At 39.5% G+C, this 20,562-nt stretch overlaps 1 protein-coding gene across 1 annotated transcript in view; it reads right to left on the bottom strand.

Annotated features, from left to right (window-relative positions):
• The window catches only part of GRK5 (G protein-coupled receptor kinase 5), a 306,115-nt gene that overhangs the window by 12,783 nt on the left and 272,770 nt on the right, over nt 1-20,562 (bottom strand). The window contains exons 12-14 of the mRNA XM_051981523.1: nt 18,832-19,040; nt 4,303-4,440; nt 3,449-3,586 (exon numbers count right to left, since the gene is read on the bottom strand). Of these exons, the coding sequence (XP_051837483.1) occupies nt 3,449-3,586; nt 4,303-4,440; nt 18,832-19,040 (485 nt within the window). The remainder of the gene's footprint in view (nt 1-3,448; nt 3,587-4,302; nt 4,441-18,831; nt 19,041-20,562) is intronic.

Raw genomic sequence — 20,562 nt, 5'->3', positions numbered from 1 at the left:
GTTTTAGAATACTGCCAGTTAAGGCCTTTAAAGTCACGTTTCATTTTTATAAATGACAAGGATAAATTTTGTTCAGTGCGTGTTAAGTCATTTTTCAGTCATGTCCCGATTCTCTATGACCTCACTTGGGGTTTTGCTGGCAAAGATACTGGAGTGGTTTGTCATTCCCTTCTCCAGTTCATTTTACAGAGAAGGAAACTGAGGCAAACAGGGTAAAGTGACTTGCCCAGGGTCACACAGCTAGCTAGTATCTGAGACCAAATTTGAACTCAGGAAGATGAGATTTCCTGATTCCAGACTTGGTATTCTATCCACTGTACTATCTAGCTTCTGAGAGATAAATTATTTTACTTTTATTACTACTTGGGAAAGGAAGGTAAGGGAAAAACTGGGAAAAATCAGGAGAGTGTTATCCTTTTGGCCTTAAAGGGCTTGGGATCAAATCTCAGCTCTTTCATTTCCTATATGGGTCATCTTGAGCAAATCTATTATGCTCTCTGAACCTCTGTTCATCGTTAAAAATAAAAGTGGGGAGAGGGGGTTGAGAGGTAGAGCCTAGATGGTGGAATAAAGGTAGGAACACTGTTGCCTGAGAAACTAATCTTCCAACAGGGAGGAAGGATGAGTAGGAGCTAAGTGTCCATGAGCAACAAGTCATGTTTCAGGCGAAAACTAAAGTGGAAATTCATCTTCTTTTTGTGAAGCTTGTTAACACCTATGACAGAATCTAGACCTTATGGTTAAAGATGATGCTCAAGTATATCATTAGAGACTGACCACATCCATTTCTAGTCCCAGTGGAATGTTTTGCCTGTTTTGCAAATGCAAGAGGCCACAAGGCTCCTCTGGCACCATCTTTGCTCTGTAGATGCTGAAAACTATGGGAGTGGAAGGTAGTTTTGTGGACTCATTCATACCCATAGACTTATGAGGGGAAGGGGAAGAAGGGTCAGTGCTAGGACATGCAATCCATGCTTTAACACCAAAAACTTCCAAGACTAAAGCTTCTTAAACTGAAGGTTGCAGCACATTTGGCAACAGCAAAAGGTATCACATATTCTAACAAAATTTAATTCTTTATGTAAAAATAAACAAGTACCATTTTATAATTGTGCAAATTTGCTTTTGTCTTTAATAAATGGTAAAATTACAAACATAATTGTTTTAAAATAAATTTTTTATCATTTATTATCAATAACTATTTACTGTGTATACTTATTTTATATATCTATATACCTAAGGTTGTGTAAAAATTTCTTGGGTGAAAGGAGATTAGGAGTGGGAAAAGTTTAAGAAGCCTTGCCCTAGACTCATAATCGAAGGGACTCTGGTTCAGGCTAATCTGTTCATTTCAGCAGACATCACACCACCATTGGGTAGTTGGAGATTGCCCTTTCCCTCTCATATCAAATGCCATATGGCATTCTCTGTGAAGTTAGTTAGGGATGCCCTGATTGCACACAGGGATTCTGCAAAGTCCGGTTATACTCTGTTACGTTGTTCCCTAGTTACACTTCCCAGAGGAAGTCACCGGTGCAAGGTGAGCTCGCTTAGAGAGTTATATAGCACATTGCAGAGTACTCTCAAAAGGAACTCATCAGACCCTATCTCAGCTCCGTGATTTGCTATCTGCTAGCGAGGTGACCAAATCTACAGACTGCAGATTTGGAGCTGGAGTCTTTGCTGTTATCTAATCCAACTCCCTTATTTTTAAAAAAGTAGGATTTGGAAACTAGAGATTTAAGGACTATAGCTTAAGATCCTACAGGTTAATTAGTCAGTAAACATTTATTAAGCACTTACTGAGTGATGGGACAGCTAGGTGGCGCCATAGTGCACAGAGTGCTCATCCTGGAGTCGGGAAGATTCATCTTCCCGAGTTCAAATGTGGTCTCAGAAACAATTTATTATGTGCAAGTGATTTAATCCTGTTTGCCTCAGTTTTCCCATACATAAAATAAACTGGAGAAGGAAATGGCAAACCACTCCAGGATCTTTGCTAACAGAACCCCAAAGGGGGTCGCAAAGAGTGGGACAGGACTGAATAATAACAACATTCTATGTACAGGGGATACAAAGAAAGGTAAAAGACAGTACCTGATTTTGAGGAGATAATAAATGGTACACCTAGGATTCAAAGTCAGGTTCTTTGATTTCATTTCTCACTACACTATACTATTATTTAACTGTTCTATTTTCTTATCTGTATGATGGAGGAAAAATACAAGCACTATTTATCTTGCAAAGTTGTTGCAAGGAGAAAGTTTTGTAAACTATCAAAATGTGAGTTATTTTAAGTTCTACTCTTTTCATGCTCTAAAAATCACTCATCGGTCCACCCTCCATCCACATCACTAATTTCCAAACATATATATATATATATCATGGATTTTCAACTGAGGATAACACAATTACAATACTACTTGTATATATGATGCAGGTATTTCAAGCTCTCCTTCACCCTATTATTGCTAAAAGTTTGCAAATCATTTAATTCCATAACCTTAGTTGAGCCTAAAAGCAAACAAATAAAAAAGTGTGAGGTACAAACTATAGGTATTATCTCCATTTTACAGTTGAGAAAATTAAGACCTTCAGAGTTTCAATGATTTGCCCTGAGTCACACAGTAGTATGTAAGAAGTGAGATTTGAATACAGGCTTAATTCTGAAGTCCCTTTTAGAGTCAGAGTGATATCCAGATATAGGCCCAATAGTCCAAGATTGGTCCTTAAGGGAATGTAGAATATGGTGCAAATTACTGTGTAGACTTTTTGTAAGCTGCGTTGAACCACTCCCCAAACTATTCATTTTCAAGGAAATACAAGTTAAAATGCAAGTCACTAATAGTCTAGAAAGAGAACAGAAATCACTAAAGAGCAGTGTACCTGGGGAGGAGGTCTATGATATCCGTGTGTGTGTGTGTGTGTGTGTGTGTGTGTGTGTGTGTGTGTGTGTGTGTGTGTTTTGGGCTGCTTATAGGAATTAATCTTTTTTTTTTTTTAAAAGACCTATCTTTTCTGTGGCATCCCAGTCTGTCCAGCAGTAAAACTCCAAGATTCTTCATATAATAATCCCTAGAGTATAGGGATTGGGGCAATTGTCACCAATTTGCTGTACTATAGAAAAGGCTTGGACTATAAAAAATGGAGACCTGTACTTTTTATACACAACTTCAGGAGAGAAGGAGAATGGCTTCTATTTCTTTTTGGTCCCTTTTCTCTCCTTGATTTTTGTTCAACACCCTCAACCTCTGGAAGCCTGACCTTAATAGTTTTGTCCAGCAGTTAAACTCATGGCAATTTGTCCAGCCTTCTGGCTAGAGGTTATTTATTGCACCCTGCTCCCCACCTCTGTAAAACAGGAGTAACACCCACAATCTTCTTTTTCTTCTCTCTTCCCTTCCAAATGGACCAGACTGACAAAGCCTATGCCTTCATCCCTGCTCACCTCATTTTGCCATGGAATCGATACGGATCCTGTGGAAAACTTGGAATAGAAATCATCATCTGTGTGGTCCAAGTTGACACCTTTCACTGTGGAGAACTGCTCGATATCCAACACATCCTTACAATACACAGCCCGGGGCTGTGGCCCAGAGAGAGACAGAAGGGAAGGGATTAATCTTTATACCCATTGGTGAGCCCAGGCTGGGATCCAAGCCCCAGTAAGGAGCTGCTGCTTTAGTCTAGTCTGCTTCGTCTTTGATATGCACTTAGAATTACAAAACCACAGACTCTTAGAACTGGAAAAAGACCCTGAGAAGTCATTTAGTCTAACCCATCACTTAGAGCTAGTAGACATATTTTCCTTCCTCAGAACTCTTAGCACTGGGCTTTGTAGCAGGCTCACAGACAGGATCTTGGAGGCTATTTGTCCAACTGCTCCATTCAATGAAAAAAACAAAACAAAACTGAGAGCCAGCGAAACTAAAGGTGCTGCTGAAGGCAGGATATAAACAGAGGGCTCTGAACCATACTCTCCCTCTACTCCCTAGCCCCAGAACCCCCTCCTTCCACCTGTTGGTTTCTACTGCTATTTGTGTATGCCTTGCGTCCCCTGTAAGACTAGGTTCTTTGAGTGAAGAGAGGGATGAGAAGCAGAGATGATATGTCCGACAGATGGAGTGGAGATGAAGACCCAAGCTTTCTGACTTCTGCTATACTGCTTCTTCCATGCTACCAGAGTAAGCTCCATAAACATTTATTGTAGGAATAATCTTTGAGAGGAACGAAGACATGTTCCATCAATCTTGGTCTAAAAGTGACTCTAGGAAAGTTGACAGAGAGGGGAAAGTTACTTACATCTGGTACAAAGGGAGGGTCCAACATCCCTGCTTCCAATCGCTTGAAATTCATGTTCCTGAAAAATGGGTGTCCCTTCACTTCCATAGCACCCTCCTCTCTGCAGCCCAGCCTCTGCTTTGCATCTTTGGCTAGTAGCTGTAATGAATAAGGGGAAAGTAGTGAAACATTCTGGACCAGGAAGGAAGATACATGCAGAAGACTTAAGGCATAAAGAGCCTCAAAAAGAAATCCCACCAGCACTACCCACACAATCACAGGCAGGGGATTCTCCTATTTGTTTGTTTGGTTTTTACAGACGAGGAAACTAAGACATTAAGAGATAACTTTTTCATAGTTACACTGCTAATTAAGTGACAAAAGCTGGATCTTGAACATATCCTGTGGAAAGATTTGCTGCTCTGGGACACACACCCCCCCTTCTTTTTATTCAGTTATTTGAGTCATGTCTAACTCTTCTTGACCCCATTTGCAGTTTTCTTGGTAATAATACTAGAGTGGTTTGCCATTTTCTTCTCTAGCCATTTCCATTCTTCACCTCCTCTCAGAAGAAAACTGAGGTAAATAGGGTTAAGTGACTTTCCCAGGATCTCAGTTAGTAAGTGTCTGAGGTCAGATTCGAATTTCTGACTTCAGGCCTGATATTCTGTCTACTATGACACCTGGCTGTCCTGAAACACTTCCCCAGACTACCACCACAACAAAAGAAATAATCCCAAAGCTCTGAAGTTCTAGAGTACTAACAGTTTATATCATTCATCTAATAGTTAGACCAATATTTCTGGTATTGTTTGGAGACAGCTAATTGGCTCAGCAGATAAGGTGTTCTCTCGGCCGTTAATCAGGAAGATTTGAAGTACAATTCGGCCTCAGACAGGCAGAAGCTGTGTGATCCTGGGCAAGTTACTTAATCTTTATTTACCTTAATCCACTGGAAAGAAAATGACAAGCCACTCTAGTGGCTTTGTCAAGAAAATCCTATACAGGGTCATGAAGAGTTGGATATGACTAAATGACTGAACTACAGCAACAAACTGCATGTTCTAGGATCCTTACCTGAGCATTCTGAAGATAAGGAGGATGAATTTTAAGCATTCATTTACCAAACATTTATTTAAGTACTACTGTGGATAAGACATTGAACTATTTTTGGATCTTCCATAGTATCTGTTGTAATAACTAATTTTACTTATTCTCTCTCTCTCCCTTTCCTTCTTTCCTTCCTTCTCCTCTTCTTCTTCCTTCCTTTCCTCCCTTCCCCTTCTCTTTCTCTTCCTTCCACATTAACAAAAGTATCCAGACTTTGGTAATTATCCCAATTATGTTGGAGCAAAGAGAACACAAGGACAAAAAGTATGAGAAGAAAGTAGCAAAATAAGTTGTATATAGTCAGACTATAGAGGACCTTAAATATCAGGATAAGAAATTCAAACAATTCTATAGGAAATGAGAGGCAATGAAGATATTTGAGCAAGAGAGATCCACGATCAAAGGGTCACTCCATTAGACAGATTGGTTTGGCAATAGTATTGAAAAAGGATTGGGAAGGGAAGAGACTGTTAGTAGGTAAACTGATTAGGAGACTACTAAAAGTTTCCATGTTACAGTAAATGGGAATTTATACTAGATTGGTGCCAATTATAATGGAAAAATAGAAGACTTAATCAAGAGATGGCTTGGCTAGGATTTGGCAACTAACTGGATGAGAGCAGATGATAGGAGTAAAAGGTAGATCTTTATTCAGTTCAATAAATACAGCAAACACGTTTTAAGAATTACTGTGTGCAAAGCACTGGGCTAATACAAGGTTTAGTTAAAACTTGTAGCTCATCATGAAAGGAAGATAGTTGGGAGAGATTAGTTTACCTTTCGATTTCAATTTATATTTGCCTTCTGATTAATCTAGAGGTGACTTTTGGGGGAAGTCATCAAGAGAGTGTTTCTTTCTGGTAAAGATGTCCTGTGAAAACTTGAGACAGGAAAATGAAACTCAGGAGAGTTATAGATGTGGGAATCATTCACAATGGTGTGATGATTAAAGTTGTGTGAATGGTGGACATTGCAATGTTCAATAAAAAGATGGCCAAGGCTGGAAACTTGGGGACCACTTAGCCTAACTTGGGGTGATATGGTTATAGGAATTAGTAAAAAAGGCATAGAGGGGATGGAAAGGTGGGAGAACTAGGAAAGTGCACTATTCAGGAGTATGCTGCAGCCGGCTCTAACTCACCCAGAAGTCCATCATTAAATTTTCAGTGTGAGTATTTACATCTTAGAAATTGGCAAACTGTAAGTCAGAGCTTGATTTATTATTTTGCTGATTGTCAATTCATCATAAAGTGATAGAGAAAAATGTTATCAAACTGTCAAACATTTGCCAATACATAAGGGCAGAAGCTGGGTGAATGGAGAGTTCGTAGAAGGAAGAAAGGTTGTATTAAAGACTGCAGAATTCAAGGAGGCTGAAGATTGGGTAGGGTGGTCTTCAGAAAGATCATTTAGTCAAGTGTGGGAAAACAGTCAAACTTCATTGAATTGAGGTGAATGTAGATGAGTGAAAGGAGGCCCAGAATTCAAACACGTTTTGTAGGAAGTTTGGCCATGAAGGGGAGGGGAAAGAGAGGACTGCAGCTGAATTCAGTTAAAAAAATATTCATTAAGAATCCACTATGTTCAAGGTACTATGTGTGATTATAAAGACAAAACTGAAACATTCTCTGTTTACATGGAGTTTAGGTGGTTGTGGAGGGGATTCAGCAGATGTATGAGCAAGAAAATATTTGTAAAATTTGAGGAGAAGAGAGAAAGAATATATGAAAAATGGAAAATAAGTGGAGGCAAGAAGACAGAGCAAAACTTAGTGAAGGACATAATAGGTGAACTGAAAGAATTTAAGGGTTTTAAGGATGCAGCATGGGGGAAAGTGAGGTGAGAAATGGAATGTTAAGTTCAGGAACAGAACTTTAAAAAATCCATATTGAAAGGATCTTAGGATGCATGAAAGGGGCCAAGTGGAACTGACTACAAAGATATGTTGAAGTCAAACTGTAGAGGCAAGTGGAAGAGACCCTCTGAAAGTCTTTGAACAGGGTAATTACACGGATGAAATTCTTAGAAGGATAAAGAGAATTTAGTTTGTTTTTTTTTTAAGACCTGAGGACTCATAAAAATGTTTATAGGTGGAAGGAAAAGATTGAGTAGAGAAGGAAAGGATGATAATGCATGGATTGGGATTAATACTGTAGCAAGGACCTGGAGAAGGTAGGAAGAAATGGACACAAACACAATGATTAGCCTTACTCTGGAGTAGGAATGCCTTTTCCTCTGAGAAAAAAGGGGAGGAAAGATTAGGTGGTAATGTTAAGTAGGTCTGAGAACCAGAAGAAGAGAGTTTAGGGGGATCCCACCAATGGCCTCAATTTTCTAAGTCAATAAAGAAACCTATCATCTGTAAATATGGTGGAACAGACTGTGGTTAGGGCTTAAGGAGATGTGAAAGGCTTTGAAACCGTTGCTGTGGGAAATAAAAGAGATAGAAATATCAGTTTTGAAAATCATGAATAAGAAAATATAATCATTATTCCCTCCCACTTAAAACTTTTATTACCCTGACAATCTCTTTCAATAGCTTTTCTGACTTGCTGCTTTCTTAATCAAAATGACATGAGCCTAAACCTGTGCCTAATCCACAGTGTATCAGAGATTCAGCTCCTCTGTAGAATAATGAAGGATTTCTTTGATGATAACAATAACAATAATGATAATAATACAAATTTATATAGCATTCTGAGCCACTTTGTCTCATTTAATCATTATAATAATCTTGGAAGATGAGCACTATTATTATCCCAATTGTATAGATGAAGAAACTGAGGCAAATTTCCAATGATCTAGTGATGAAAAGAGCCATCTATACCCAAAGAGAAGACTGTGGGAACTGAGTGTGAATCACAACATAGCATTTTCTCTTTGTTGTTGTTTGCTTGCATTTTGTTTTCTTTCTTTTTTCCCTTTTTGATCTGCTTCTTATTGTGCAACATGATAATTGTATAAATATGTAGACATATATTGGATTTAACATATATATATATTTGCTGAAGCAATTGGGGCCAAGTGACTTACCTAGGGTCACACAGCTAGAAAGTATTAAGTTTCTAAGGCCAGATTTGAACTCACATCCTTCTGACTTGGGCCAGTACTCTATCCACTATGCAATCTAGCTGCCTCAACATAAATATTTTTAACATGTTTGACATATATTGTATTACTTGCTATTAAGGGAAGGAGTGGGGGAAAGGGGTAAAAATCTGGAACACAAGGTTTTGCAAGGGTCAATGTTGAAAAATCATCCATTCTTATGTTTTGAAAATAAAAATTAAAAACAAAGAAACTGAGGCAAATAGAGGTCAATGACTTGCCCAGAGTCATACATAATAAGTGTTTTGGGCAAAATTTGAACGCAGGTCTTCTTGACTCCATACTCAGTGCTCTATCCACTGTACCATCTGCCTTATTTGATGAGGTTAGATAAATATATTTAGTGAAAACCCATGCCTTTCCAACAAAACTCACTATTAGTTTGGTCTATCTTTTCTTTCTGTTGATTCAAATGAACTGACAGTTTTTTCATTAAACAGATCAGAGAAGAAAAACAGGGGAGGGGGCTATGCTGATCCAAAATGTGCTCAGCAATTTGAGGAGAGAAGAGACTTCTTAGTAAAATCTCTTCTTTCCAAAATTTTTTAGCTCCAAACTCCAGCTCCCGACCTTTTTTTCAGTGGAAGATTTGGCTGGTTTTCGTGTTCACACAGGCCTCGGGAACCCAAACAGAGCCCCTCAGGAGGAGAGGAAGGAACAGAGGTTTGTTTTTCAGCCGATGAGGGTGACTACTCAGATCCTATGGAGAAGTGAGGGGAGCAGCAGCCACTGGGAGCAGCCCCGGACTCTTACTGCCTTCTGCTTCCCAAGAGTCCATAGTAGCCACCAGGGGGAGGCAGAGGACAACTATGTCGCAGGTGCTCAAAGCTTGGGTTAGTGAACAGTTGTGTATCACACACCAGACCCAGGGCTCCTGGGTCCACTTGTTGGGCTAGGGGACACTAAATAAACACGGATACCTCTGGGATTGGGCTAATGCGTGAGGGAAAAGACAGTGCCTCGAGAGGAGCGGTGTTTTCAGAGCGTGGTTCTTGGCTAGATCTCAGAAACCAAACCTTGTCACCTAGAAACCCGTGTAACTGCAAAGGAGCCCTCAGAGATCCCCCAGAGCCCCAGGGTTAGCACTGATTAAGAAAGAACTTAGCCGCAAGTCAACAGATGCCCAAGTCGCTCTTGGGCCAAGCAGGAGTGAATGGACGTCTGAGCAGTGACCTGACATGCCCTGGCTTGAGCTACCACAAAACTCCCAGGCAGTGACTCAGGAGATCAACTCAAGAAGGAGAAAGGAGCTGGCTTCTCCCATCGAATGTTAAAACTTCCTGAGGCTCTGCTGTCCTCTCCCTCCCCCTCTTCCTCCCTCTCTCTCTAACTCTCTCTCTGTGTGTCTCTGTATCCCTCTCTCCCTTCTCCTTCCCTCTCTCTGTCTCTTTCTGTCTTTCCTCTCTCTGTGTGTCTCTGTCACTCACTCTCTTTCTTTGTCTCTCAGTCTGTCACTTGCTCTCCCTCTCTCTCCTCTGTTTCTCTCTCACTCCCTTCCCTCCTCTATATCTCTCTCTGTCTGTCTCTGTCTTTCAATCTATCCATCCATCCATCCATCAACAAGTCAATTTGTCTTTTTAACATGTTTTATCCCAGTTTCATTTGGATATAAAGCGGGGGTTAGGGGACCATATAGGATGATTCAACCTGTTAGGGAATATCTTAAATGAAAACATCCGTTCTTCATCACCTTATGAAGTCCCTTGAAACCCTCCATTGGTCTCTTTAGAAAGGCTTTCTTAAACAAATAAAATTTGATTTTAGTTTGGTTTTCCACCCTGTGTTAACACTAGTTTCAAAGGAGCGATACATTAGTAAACACTCGTTTATCTGTTTAACCTGATTGGAGAATCGGATAGAGAATGGAATGAGGGAGGTGCAAGTTTTAATAGAGAAGAGGTCAGGAGGATGACATTCAATTTAAAAGCTTACTGTGTGCAAAGAACATTAGGAATAGGAAATTTAGATAAGACAGAGAATTTAGATGCTGCTGAGTGGTGATACTACAGCAAAGGGCAGCCAGGGGGCAGTATGAGGACACTGGGAATTTGAGTAGATGGGTGCTAAAAATAGTGGGAGGACATTGAAAACTCTCCCTCTCTGGGAGCTGGAGATGATGCCGTTTTACCTTACTTGAAGGCAAAAGATAAGGATCAGATGATCTGTGGAGGTCCTTCTCATCCCCTGGCCACTGATCCCAAGAAAACAAGGATGAGATTCTTATCTTCAAGAGTGCCAGAAAGCAAACAAAAACCTCCCTGAACTGAGAGTGTGCAGAGTGAGAAGTAGCAAGGAGAGCTTCTGTCTAGCTTTGGGACCCACATGTGATGCCATGAATCCAGAGAACTCTCTGAAGAAAGGTGAATGAGAATGAATGATCAAAGAAAGAATCCTGGCGGAGACAGAGGGAGCGACAGCAAAGTTATGTTGTTCTATGTTGAAATTCACTTCAATGTAAACTGTTTCTAAGCAAGTTTTATTAGTCATTATTGTTCTTTTTAAAGTTTATAATAAATCATTAAAATAAATAGTTGATACAACTGCTTTAAAAGAAATCTGGTTTTGATTTCTCACATAAATAGATGGGTCATGCTGCTTTTTACATCTTTGAAGTTCTGAGCTCTAATTGAGAAGTACAAATGCCGTATGGAGGGGTTATGACCCAGTGAAGGAAAGGATGCTTTTTTTGGATGCAGTAATTTACAAATTCTCTTGAGATCACCACCTTTATACTCAATCATCATTGAAAACCAAAATCTCTGACCCATCATGGACTTTGTCCAAATATCATCTGGGACCCAGTCTAACTTGTGCTTTAAATAGATTGGCAGCTTCTTTTATCAAATGTTTAGGATGGATTCTACATCTCTCTGTGTTGCATATAAAGCATCACATCTTTGTGATCAGTCACAATCTTTGGCAATCAGTCAAAAAGTGAGATTGTGGGGAAGTGAGGGCAAGGCAGATATGCTCGTATTGAGAGTTTGATGGTTCAGAACCTAAACTTACAACAGTGGCTGATTCTATCTATCCTCTAAGTACATCAAACAAGATTAACATTAGCCTTAGCACAGTGCCTGGCACATAGTATGGATTTAATAAATCTTTATCATTTAACGTAAATTGGAGTCATTATAGGTAAAATATCCATTTTTAAATTTCACAGGATTAAGTCAATATAGTTGTGAATAACACAAAGCAACAATATGTGGGATTCTTTTCATAAGATATGACTGATAATATTTTGATCTTCTTAATTGTACATTTGAGGATATATAAAAAATTCCCAAATCATTTTTATAGATGATCAGAGGAAGAAAATCAGTCAATTGAATCTTCAATGATGACTTCAAGGGAAACTTAATGGAAGGGGTCTTCTAAAAACCTGGGTTCTGACTGAATCAGCCCCACTGATTGGGAGAAGTCATACATGTTGAATTTTACTCATCCTTCCCTCCCCATTGCTGACTCATGAGGAAGAGAAGTCTAGGGATTTCATCAGCATGGACAACTCCTTAATATATCCACTGAATGCAAGTTAGTGACTTTCTAATTTGTAGATTAAGAAGTTGACTAGGACACATGATTAAGTTCAGTTATACTCTTGATCTATGTCAAGGGCATAACTTCAGTCTTCCTGACTCAATCCAATATAGTATCCTGCTTTTCTCATCAGGAATCGTGGACCTGGAGGGCCACATATTCTAGCCCTTGTCCATTAAAGATTTCCTCTGAGCTCTGATGAAGCCATTGAGTAACTGCAAATAATATTTGCCAATCCTTTCTTACAACACTTATCAGGTGGCAATGTTGTATTAGATATCTTGTAAATCAAAATAATGTGTTGGTGACCATAAGGTATTAAAGGAACCAAAGGGAAGGCCTCCACAATACTGCATAGATCTTTTATCAAAAGACAAGGAAAGATAAGGATGAGCAGAAATAGTAGGATTATGATTTGTGTTGGAGAAGTATACTCACTGATGAGGAGTCAGAAAAAGAAATCATTACTCTCTCTGGATGTATGTTAGAAGTGAAGATATAAGTCGGGTGACTAAGTCTTTCAGATGAGTCTTAAGTTTCCTGATTTACTCAGGATTTCCACTTGCTCTAGATTTCAGAGTGACTGCCACCATCAGAAAGCTCTCTCCTCCCTCCTTTCTCTCATCCCACTTCTATGTGATTTCAGAGAAAAAGGCTGCCAGATATATTAAAGGAGACATCCTCTGCTCTCAATTTTCCTGCCCAGTTCCCACTAAAGGATCCAGTAGGCTCATTCCTGATTTGAACCTTTGGTGGATTGTCATCTGGGATATCCATCAAAAGAAATAGTATCAGTTCAGGTATAATAATTACTTCTTGTCATCTGTTCTCCTCCTCCAAAACAAAGTATCATTAGTAGATCAGAGGCTCTTGCAGCCCACTCTCATGGTCTGGGTTAGCTGTAGCACAAGGTGTAGTTTTATCTCCAGGAAAAAATGTGTAATAGAAGAACAAAGGGGTTAGTAAGTCTGCCTTCTGAAAAGTCCAGATGGAATTCTTACTGAGAAATATCGGGAGTGTCCAGCTTTTTCTTCTCTTTGCAAAACTTAAAGCACTAAATCAATGTTATCTATACTTAACAATTATTTCTAAGCTTATGGACAATTAGTGCAAATGATCAATTCTGGGTAAATTTTCATCTTCAAAAAGAGGACAGTGGCTTTTTCTAGAGTTGTAGAAATTAGATGTGGGAAGGGATTTCAATGGATCATCTGGTTCATCAGGCTCCTGCTTTCACACCGACAATTATATGATAAATAATAATGATGAAAACATAATAGTTGATATTTATATGGTACTTAAATTTTGTTAAGAACCTTTCATGTTTTATCTTATTTCATAACTAGTCAATGAAAGTATAATTAGAAATATTATTAACCCTATCTTAGAGATGAGACAACTGAGATCAGAGAAGTTCTTCTCTGTCATGCTAAACAAGAGGCACTGTGTGTCCCTTCCTTGAAAGCTCACCCTATTAATGCACCAAGCCTCAGGCTCTGCTTGATTTACAACCTTTCCTCGGGGTTGTGATTACAAGGCCAACTAGAATAGCTCACATTCATATAGCTTGATTAACATCGAAGTTTTCTCTGTTTTTCTCCATTATGATCACAGACTTAAAGATGGAGCTGCCCCCTCATGTTACAGATAAAGAAACAGATCCAGAGTGACAAAGGTACCACTAGTGACAGAAAAAAGATTTGACCACATTTCTTCTGACTCCCAAGCCAGTATATTTTTCTACTGAATCATTGGTTCTCTCTCATCCTCTAGGAACAAGTCCTCCTCTTTGTGTGTATCTTTGTCTATGCTTGTATGTCTGAGTGTGTCAGCTTAAAAAAAAAAAATCTTCTACCCTTCTATTCTTAGTCTCCAAAACACAGTTCTAGGGATCACTTTTGATTGTGAAAAATGACCATTTTCTGGGATCATTGAAATTAGTGGGATATAAGGGGCTATTACTGACTGAACCCATTGAGCTAAGTTTTCCAGTTCTTGCATCTGAGACTTTCAAAAGATTTCCCTGTCTAGACCCTCAAACTTAATTTTAATTATGGGTTGAAACTTGGATTGAAGACAACTAGATGGTGCAGTAGAGAGAGTCCTGGGTCCAGAATCAAGAAGACCTGAATTTAAATCCAGCGTATAGTCATTTATTACCTTTGGCCATCCATCTGTCAGCTTCGGTTTCCTCAACTGTAAAATAATAGCACCTATTTCCCAGGGTTGTTGTGAAGACCAAATGAAATAATATTTATAAGCACTTAGCACTGGGCAAGGAACATAATAGGTGCTTTAAAAATTCTCATTCCCTTTTTTTCTCAAACCCTACCCTTCCTTCCCCTTTATTGTTAAGATGCATTTCCTTAATGATGACAGCAAATACATTTCACTGTGAATGTGTGACTATGGGTGATCACAGGTATTTATATTATTTCTGTACCAGGTGAAATATAACTTATTTCTGAGAGGGCTCAGGATTTACAATAACCTGCTGCCAATATACATGAAGGCTTGGGGATCTTCTGAAATTTGTGATAGAAGAGTCTTTTCCCTCCTCAATTCAGAGCATGAACTGATACCCTATTTCCTATTAACTCATTGTGTGGCAACAAGAAGCTCTAAATTAGCTGCTGAGCTAGAACTGGGTACGCATACCAAAGACAAAATCAGAAAATGTATTGCTTTTTTCCATGGTACTGAGAAAAGCAAAAACTACTGTAAGTCTCTAAGCTGGGGGAGAGGCAGTATTAGCAGAAGTAGCAGCAGAAATAGCAGCATTTTGCTGACTGCTGGCAGTTCTCCCCAGACAGCCCCTATGTGGTCATTAATGAATGATATCTGTTTTCTCTCTTCCTTTGTGTTCATTCTTTCCTGATCTGAGGTAGATGAGATTCAGAGATGGAACAGGCCAGGTTTGACCTAATGAACTGCAGAAAGTCAGAACAGACATCAGACATCCAGCATGGAGTCCATAACAGAGCTTCTTCCCTTTTAGAATCCTGAGAGGGGGAAAGAGAAGAGGAAAAGTCGATTCCTCCATTGAACAACATACTAAGAGAGAGTGACCTGAAGGCCTGTTAGTCAACAGTATAAAAGAGGCTAAACTGGAACAGAAAGTCTACTATAGAGTGTCCCCAAAGTGGGTAGGTATGCAAAAGGCCAATAATTTAAAAAAACTGGAATATTCAAAGTTTCTTAGCCACGGATGCTGTTACCACCCCCGGTGATGATTTGATGATGCTCCAGTGTCACATAAAGAAGGAGGGATGCAAAAAAGTAAGAATGGTAATGTAAAGGACCAGGACTGTCTAGGCTAGGTAGTGAGCAAGATGATAAGGGAGTTGAGGCAAGATTTAAGGAGGATGTAGTAGTTGGAGGTCAGGAGTAGGTGAAAGCACAAGATTTCATGCAGTCCAAGCAAAAGAACAAAGGATACACCACTATCTGTGGTTAGGAATAGGTAAGAACAGGTTGAGTACAGGTGGCAAGACAATTGATCAAGGAGCAACCAATTATAAGTTGCCACAAAAACGAGTTAAGAAATCAGGGGAATTTCAAAAAGTCAAGCTGCAACACTAGCAATCAGTAATGTAAGTTTAATTCTGAGGCCCCTCCTAGAAATCCCACCAGTAAAGGAAGTGTTGTAGAGGTATAGGAGGCTGCAGGTGTGAAAAGAGAAGAAATCACAACTCACTAGAGAAGGAAAGCTGCACAACTGCTTGGATGGACAGGCTTTCACATAGTATCCATAGGGGACTTAGGAGGGGAGATAGAAAAGGAAGGTTCTGATGGCTTCTTCTCAGTATGGATCAACTGTATGCCATTCCCTTCGCATGAACACTTAGCTTGACCCACTACCCTGATTTCCCAGCTGTGATCAGACTTCATGATTGGTTGGGGTCTAGCAATTACAAACTATACATTTTCCTCTCTTATGCTTTACAGCATGAACACGCTAGTCACAATACCTTATTTTTAGGACTTTATACAAGGATAAATAAATACCTTAAGAATCTCCTACTGAATTCGCAAGTCTATATAAGGAAAAACTTAACAATGAGAGTTTTTCAGGGATGGAATAGAGTAACTGAGGAGATGAAGGGAATAATAATAATTATTATAATAATAAATAACAATAATAGGGATAAGGACAGGATCTATGATTCACTGACAAAGAAAATTCCTGGATGAGAAAACTTTCTCTACTAGCATAAACATCTTCTGTGCAACTTAAAATCTTAGCAAATCTCTTAGAACACTGAGGGGTTAAGTTACTTACTTAAGGTCACCCAATTAACATATATCCAAGATAGGGCATGAATCCAAGTTTTCCTGATTTTGAGGCTAGCTCTCTCCATTACACCACAGTTGTATCAATATCATCTTCATCATCACCATCATATGCAGCAGTTTGCATAAGTTACTTTAAATTTGCAAATCTCTCTATCTAGATAGATATATATTTTAAAATAATGTATCTCTCTATAGTTAATCTTTATTTATAAAATACAGACAAGTTCTGGTTTTCAATTATTTCCTCTTACAGTGCATGACCTGACAACCCAGGCTTGTAAGAGAAAATATTGATGCAGGGACTGCATAGCCATTTATTAAGGATGTTGGCAAGGTCATTTCTGTGTGAGATGATCTGTGGCGTCCTTTTCCATCTTGCGATTATATAATCTCATTAAACAAAAGCCTAATACTTAAAAAAAAAAAACAACAACCCAGATTGTTGCTTCTTTATAAATCTTTTAAAACCTAGAAGATCTGGAGGAGATGATCAATGCCAGCTACTAGCAAGAGAACCTTATTCTGGTCCCTTTATTTCACTGAGCTTCACTCAATGTCATCTATAAAATGGGACGGGGGTGAGGGCAGGGTTCTGAAACTAAAAGGACTCTACTCCAGCTTAGACATTTTAGGAGTTGATGAAGGAAATTCAAAATTCTCTTTCTAAGTTCTCTCAGAATTTGGGGAAACTAGAATAAAAAGAATGAAAAAAAGGCAAGGGGCCCACTAAAAGATTTCAGCTTTTCCAACGTCATTCCTCTCCAGGTGCAGGCAGTGTGGAGGGAAAGGAAGTCCTCTAAGGCAACACAAACAGGACTCGGGGCCCTGGCCCTTCCTGCCTCCATGTGGCCCCAGTTAGAGAGCTGCCTGCTGTGGCCAGCTGCCAGCACAGCTGTTCCTGTCACTAGAAAGAGGAAGGCCCAGAGCCGGGCAGCAATGTAAAAATCCCAGGGAGCCGGAGAGCCAGGCGTGGGAAGGAAACGCTAAGCCATCTGAAGCCACTAACTGACCAGGGCAGGAAGGCAGGTCCTATTTTTGAAGTCACCCCCAAGAGGTCTACAGAACAAGGAACCTGTCCTTTCTGTGCAGCAGGATTCTGCATTCTCCTTGTTCTGCGCCCCATTTAAAAACATTTGGTGGCTCCCTCTTTCCTTCCACGTGAAATCACAGCAACTCGGTTAGTTCATTAGCATGAACCTTGCTTTTTTTTTTTTTTTAGTGAGGCTAATTCCCATGTCTTTAACTAACTAATCTGGGAGCATTTGAGGACTCTTTGCTCAGTTGGGGAAACTAAACTTTGCTCAGTTAATGTCCAAACTGCTGCCATCTTTAAAAGTGGCAGGGAGAGGTCTGTGGGATCTGCTCTTGCTTTGGAATTTTTTTTTTTAGAGGATGAATCCTCTTATTACTACTTGGTACATTCTTTTAAAATTGGAGCAGTGAGAAGAAAAAGAGGAAAAAGAACTCTATTCACCAGGATACCCTACTCTCCTGTCACTGGCTGCCTGGGCTGTCAACAATATCAAGCCCCTGCTGTCCTGTAACCACCAATTCAAACCACTGCTTGCTGGCCTGCTACTGCCCAACAGATCAGCCTACCAGAAAAAAGGGAAATGAGATGGGAGAGAAAAGGGCCTCAAGAGAGCTCTCCTCTGCCTTTAGTGAATTCTAATTTGGGGACAACTTGGAGGAAAATTCCACGAAAAGCAGGTTTTTAACAAAACCTATCTCATCTCATAAACAAATGGCACGAGAAGACAATCAGCAGTCATTGCAGATTGCTCATGCTTTATGCTACATGTTTTTTACTTATCTCATCATTCTTTGGGGGTCCTACTAATATAAAATTCTCACAGACCGTGCAGTAATTATTCCAGGATCCCACGAGTGCTCCTGTTTCTGAACTTTCCTTCTGGTTTTCTGCTCACCTGAATATCTTCTTGGACTCCCTTCGAAACTTCTGTTGGGCCAGGAAGTCTTTATAACTATCCCAGTCCTTGTTAATGTCTCTTTCAATTCAATTTGAGAAATAAAAACTTATTACGTGCCTACTATGTGCCAGGCACTCTGCTAAGCCTGTTTCACACAATTTAGCATTTAATTAATTTTGATTTTCTCCCATTGACTCTTATTTCAGGTGCATTTGTTTTGTCTCTATAAGAAGACTTAAGTGTAGGATCTGTAATTTACCAGTGGAGAGATCTCCCAACATGGGAACTCCCTCTACCAAATCATAGCCCATCTGGCTTTGTCAAGGAATTGCTCAGGTCAGAGACAAGATTGGAAGCCAGGTTTTTATCCGCTAATCCAGGAATAAGGGAGCATATATGATGCCTTTGACTTTTTGTCTCCAAGAGTGCCCTACAGAGCACAGGTTCTCGATTTTGTTGTTGTCGGAATGATCATGGAACCGATCCAAGTCTGGATCTTCTCTGTCTTACCTTGCTGCAGTGGACCTGGCAGAGTGTGGGGAAGGAAGGCACTGGCTCTTACCATTTTACAGATTGACTTGGCTTCCTCAGAAAATTTGTGAGAGTACACCTCTTCCGTCTCTAGGACTCTCCGGTCCACTTCTTCACGTTTCACTTTCTCTTTTCTACCTCGGAAGGGTGACTGTCCCGCAATCATCTCAAAAATGAGGCAGCCCAGCCCCCAGTAGTCTGGGCTCAGACCATACCTCTGGTTGTTCAAGACTTCTGGAGCTGAAAGCAGAGGAAGAGGGAGAAAGGATGGGAAAGGTCTTTTCGTGTCCATTTGAACAGAGGCATAGCATGGAGGATGATACTATTTCTAAACAAGTGCATCCTAGTATCGAAGAATTATACATGTTTAACATTGTAACATGGTTAATATATTGGATTTTTGCTGCCTAGGGGAAGGGGTGAAAGAAGGTTGAAATGTATTTTTACATGTATTTTGAAGATAAAAAACTATTATTATTTTTTAAAGTGCATCTTAAAGGACTACTTAGGAAAATAGCACCCTGAGCAGTCTAAGACTAACATGAAAAGGGGGTCTCTTTTCACAAGAGCATATAATTTTAGCTCTTTTCCTAATCTTAGCTTGGTCCCTCAAGTTAGCTTTATTTGTTCATGGTTTTTTTTCCCCTTTTCCATAGATTCATCATAGAGGTGCAAAACAATACAAACTTAGCATGTCATGTTATATACATACACATAAAAATCAAACATAGACTCACAGATATAAACATGCAAGAACACAAACTGGCATATGATGCACTTTCACTGGAGCACAAGTACACTTGTATGTGCACATGTGTGATCAGATATACATATAAGTTTGCACACATGCATTCACAAGCATGTATGTGTTCAAAGGTGTACACACTTGTTAAAATAAATGGGGGCATTAACATTGTATTCGCATGTGTGTATATATAGGCAAGATAAGGTATGTTACATGTTTATGTGTAAATTAAAATGCATCTGCCAACACTGTACACATGTGTGTACACACAGGAAAGGCACAGGTGATAAACATATATATGCAGATATCAACCCCATAATACATATGTGCACAAAGGCATACAAAAATATACATGCACACACATGAATGATCAATGATATGTGGCCATACAGATACGGGTATCAGTACAGGTAAGCACCAGCATACCAGCACCTGGATAGAGGTACTCATTTTGTGAATCCAGGTATATGGACGTACAAATACATCTACATGTACATATGTAGGGGTGTGATGGTAAATATTTAAACCACCAACTCTCCAGAAAAAAACACACAAGACACTTTTAAATTTGATCTGCATTAACTTTTCTCCAACCCTTTCTTAAATCCACACGATCAACAAAACAATAAATCAAGCCCTAATTTGAAGCATTTGCCAGACTTCAATGAATAAATGCTCACAACTCCAGTTCTTTTGAGTCAGTTTGTGCTGGTTCTAGCAATTCCCTGCATATGTGCATAGGTCTACCTAGAACACACAAAGCACATGTATACATATGACATCCCCCAGTGGGCAGATGGAGGAATGTAGACTTACATACAATAAAGTTTCCTAAGTATAACATAGAACTTAGCATGTGGATTTTATGGCACCAGTGTCAAGCTCTTTGAGTTCCTTAGTGAGAAGATCCGAAGGTTCTGGGGTCTAATGGGCAGAAGCCTTCTATTCTATCACTGGTTGGGAAAAATGCTACATACTGTTCCTCCAATGGTATCAGTGTTCTCTAGGAGACCCAGA

Source organism: Antechinus flavipes, chromosome 2 (genome assembly GCF_016432865.1).
Source record: "Antechinus flavipes isolate AdamAnt ecotype Samford, QLD, Australia chromosome 2, AdamAnt_v2, whole genome shotgun sequence".
Lineage (NCBI taxonomy): Eukaryota > Metazoa > Chordata > Mammalia > Dasyuromorphia > Dasyuridae > Antechinus > Antechinus flavipes.
Note: the sequence above shows the minus strand (reverse complement) of the source record. Positions and strands in the feature narration are given on the sequence as shown.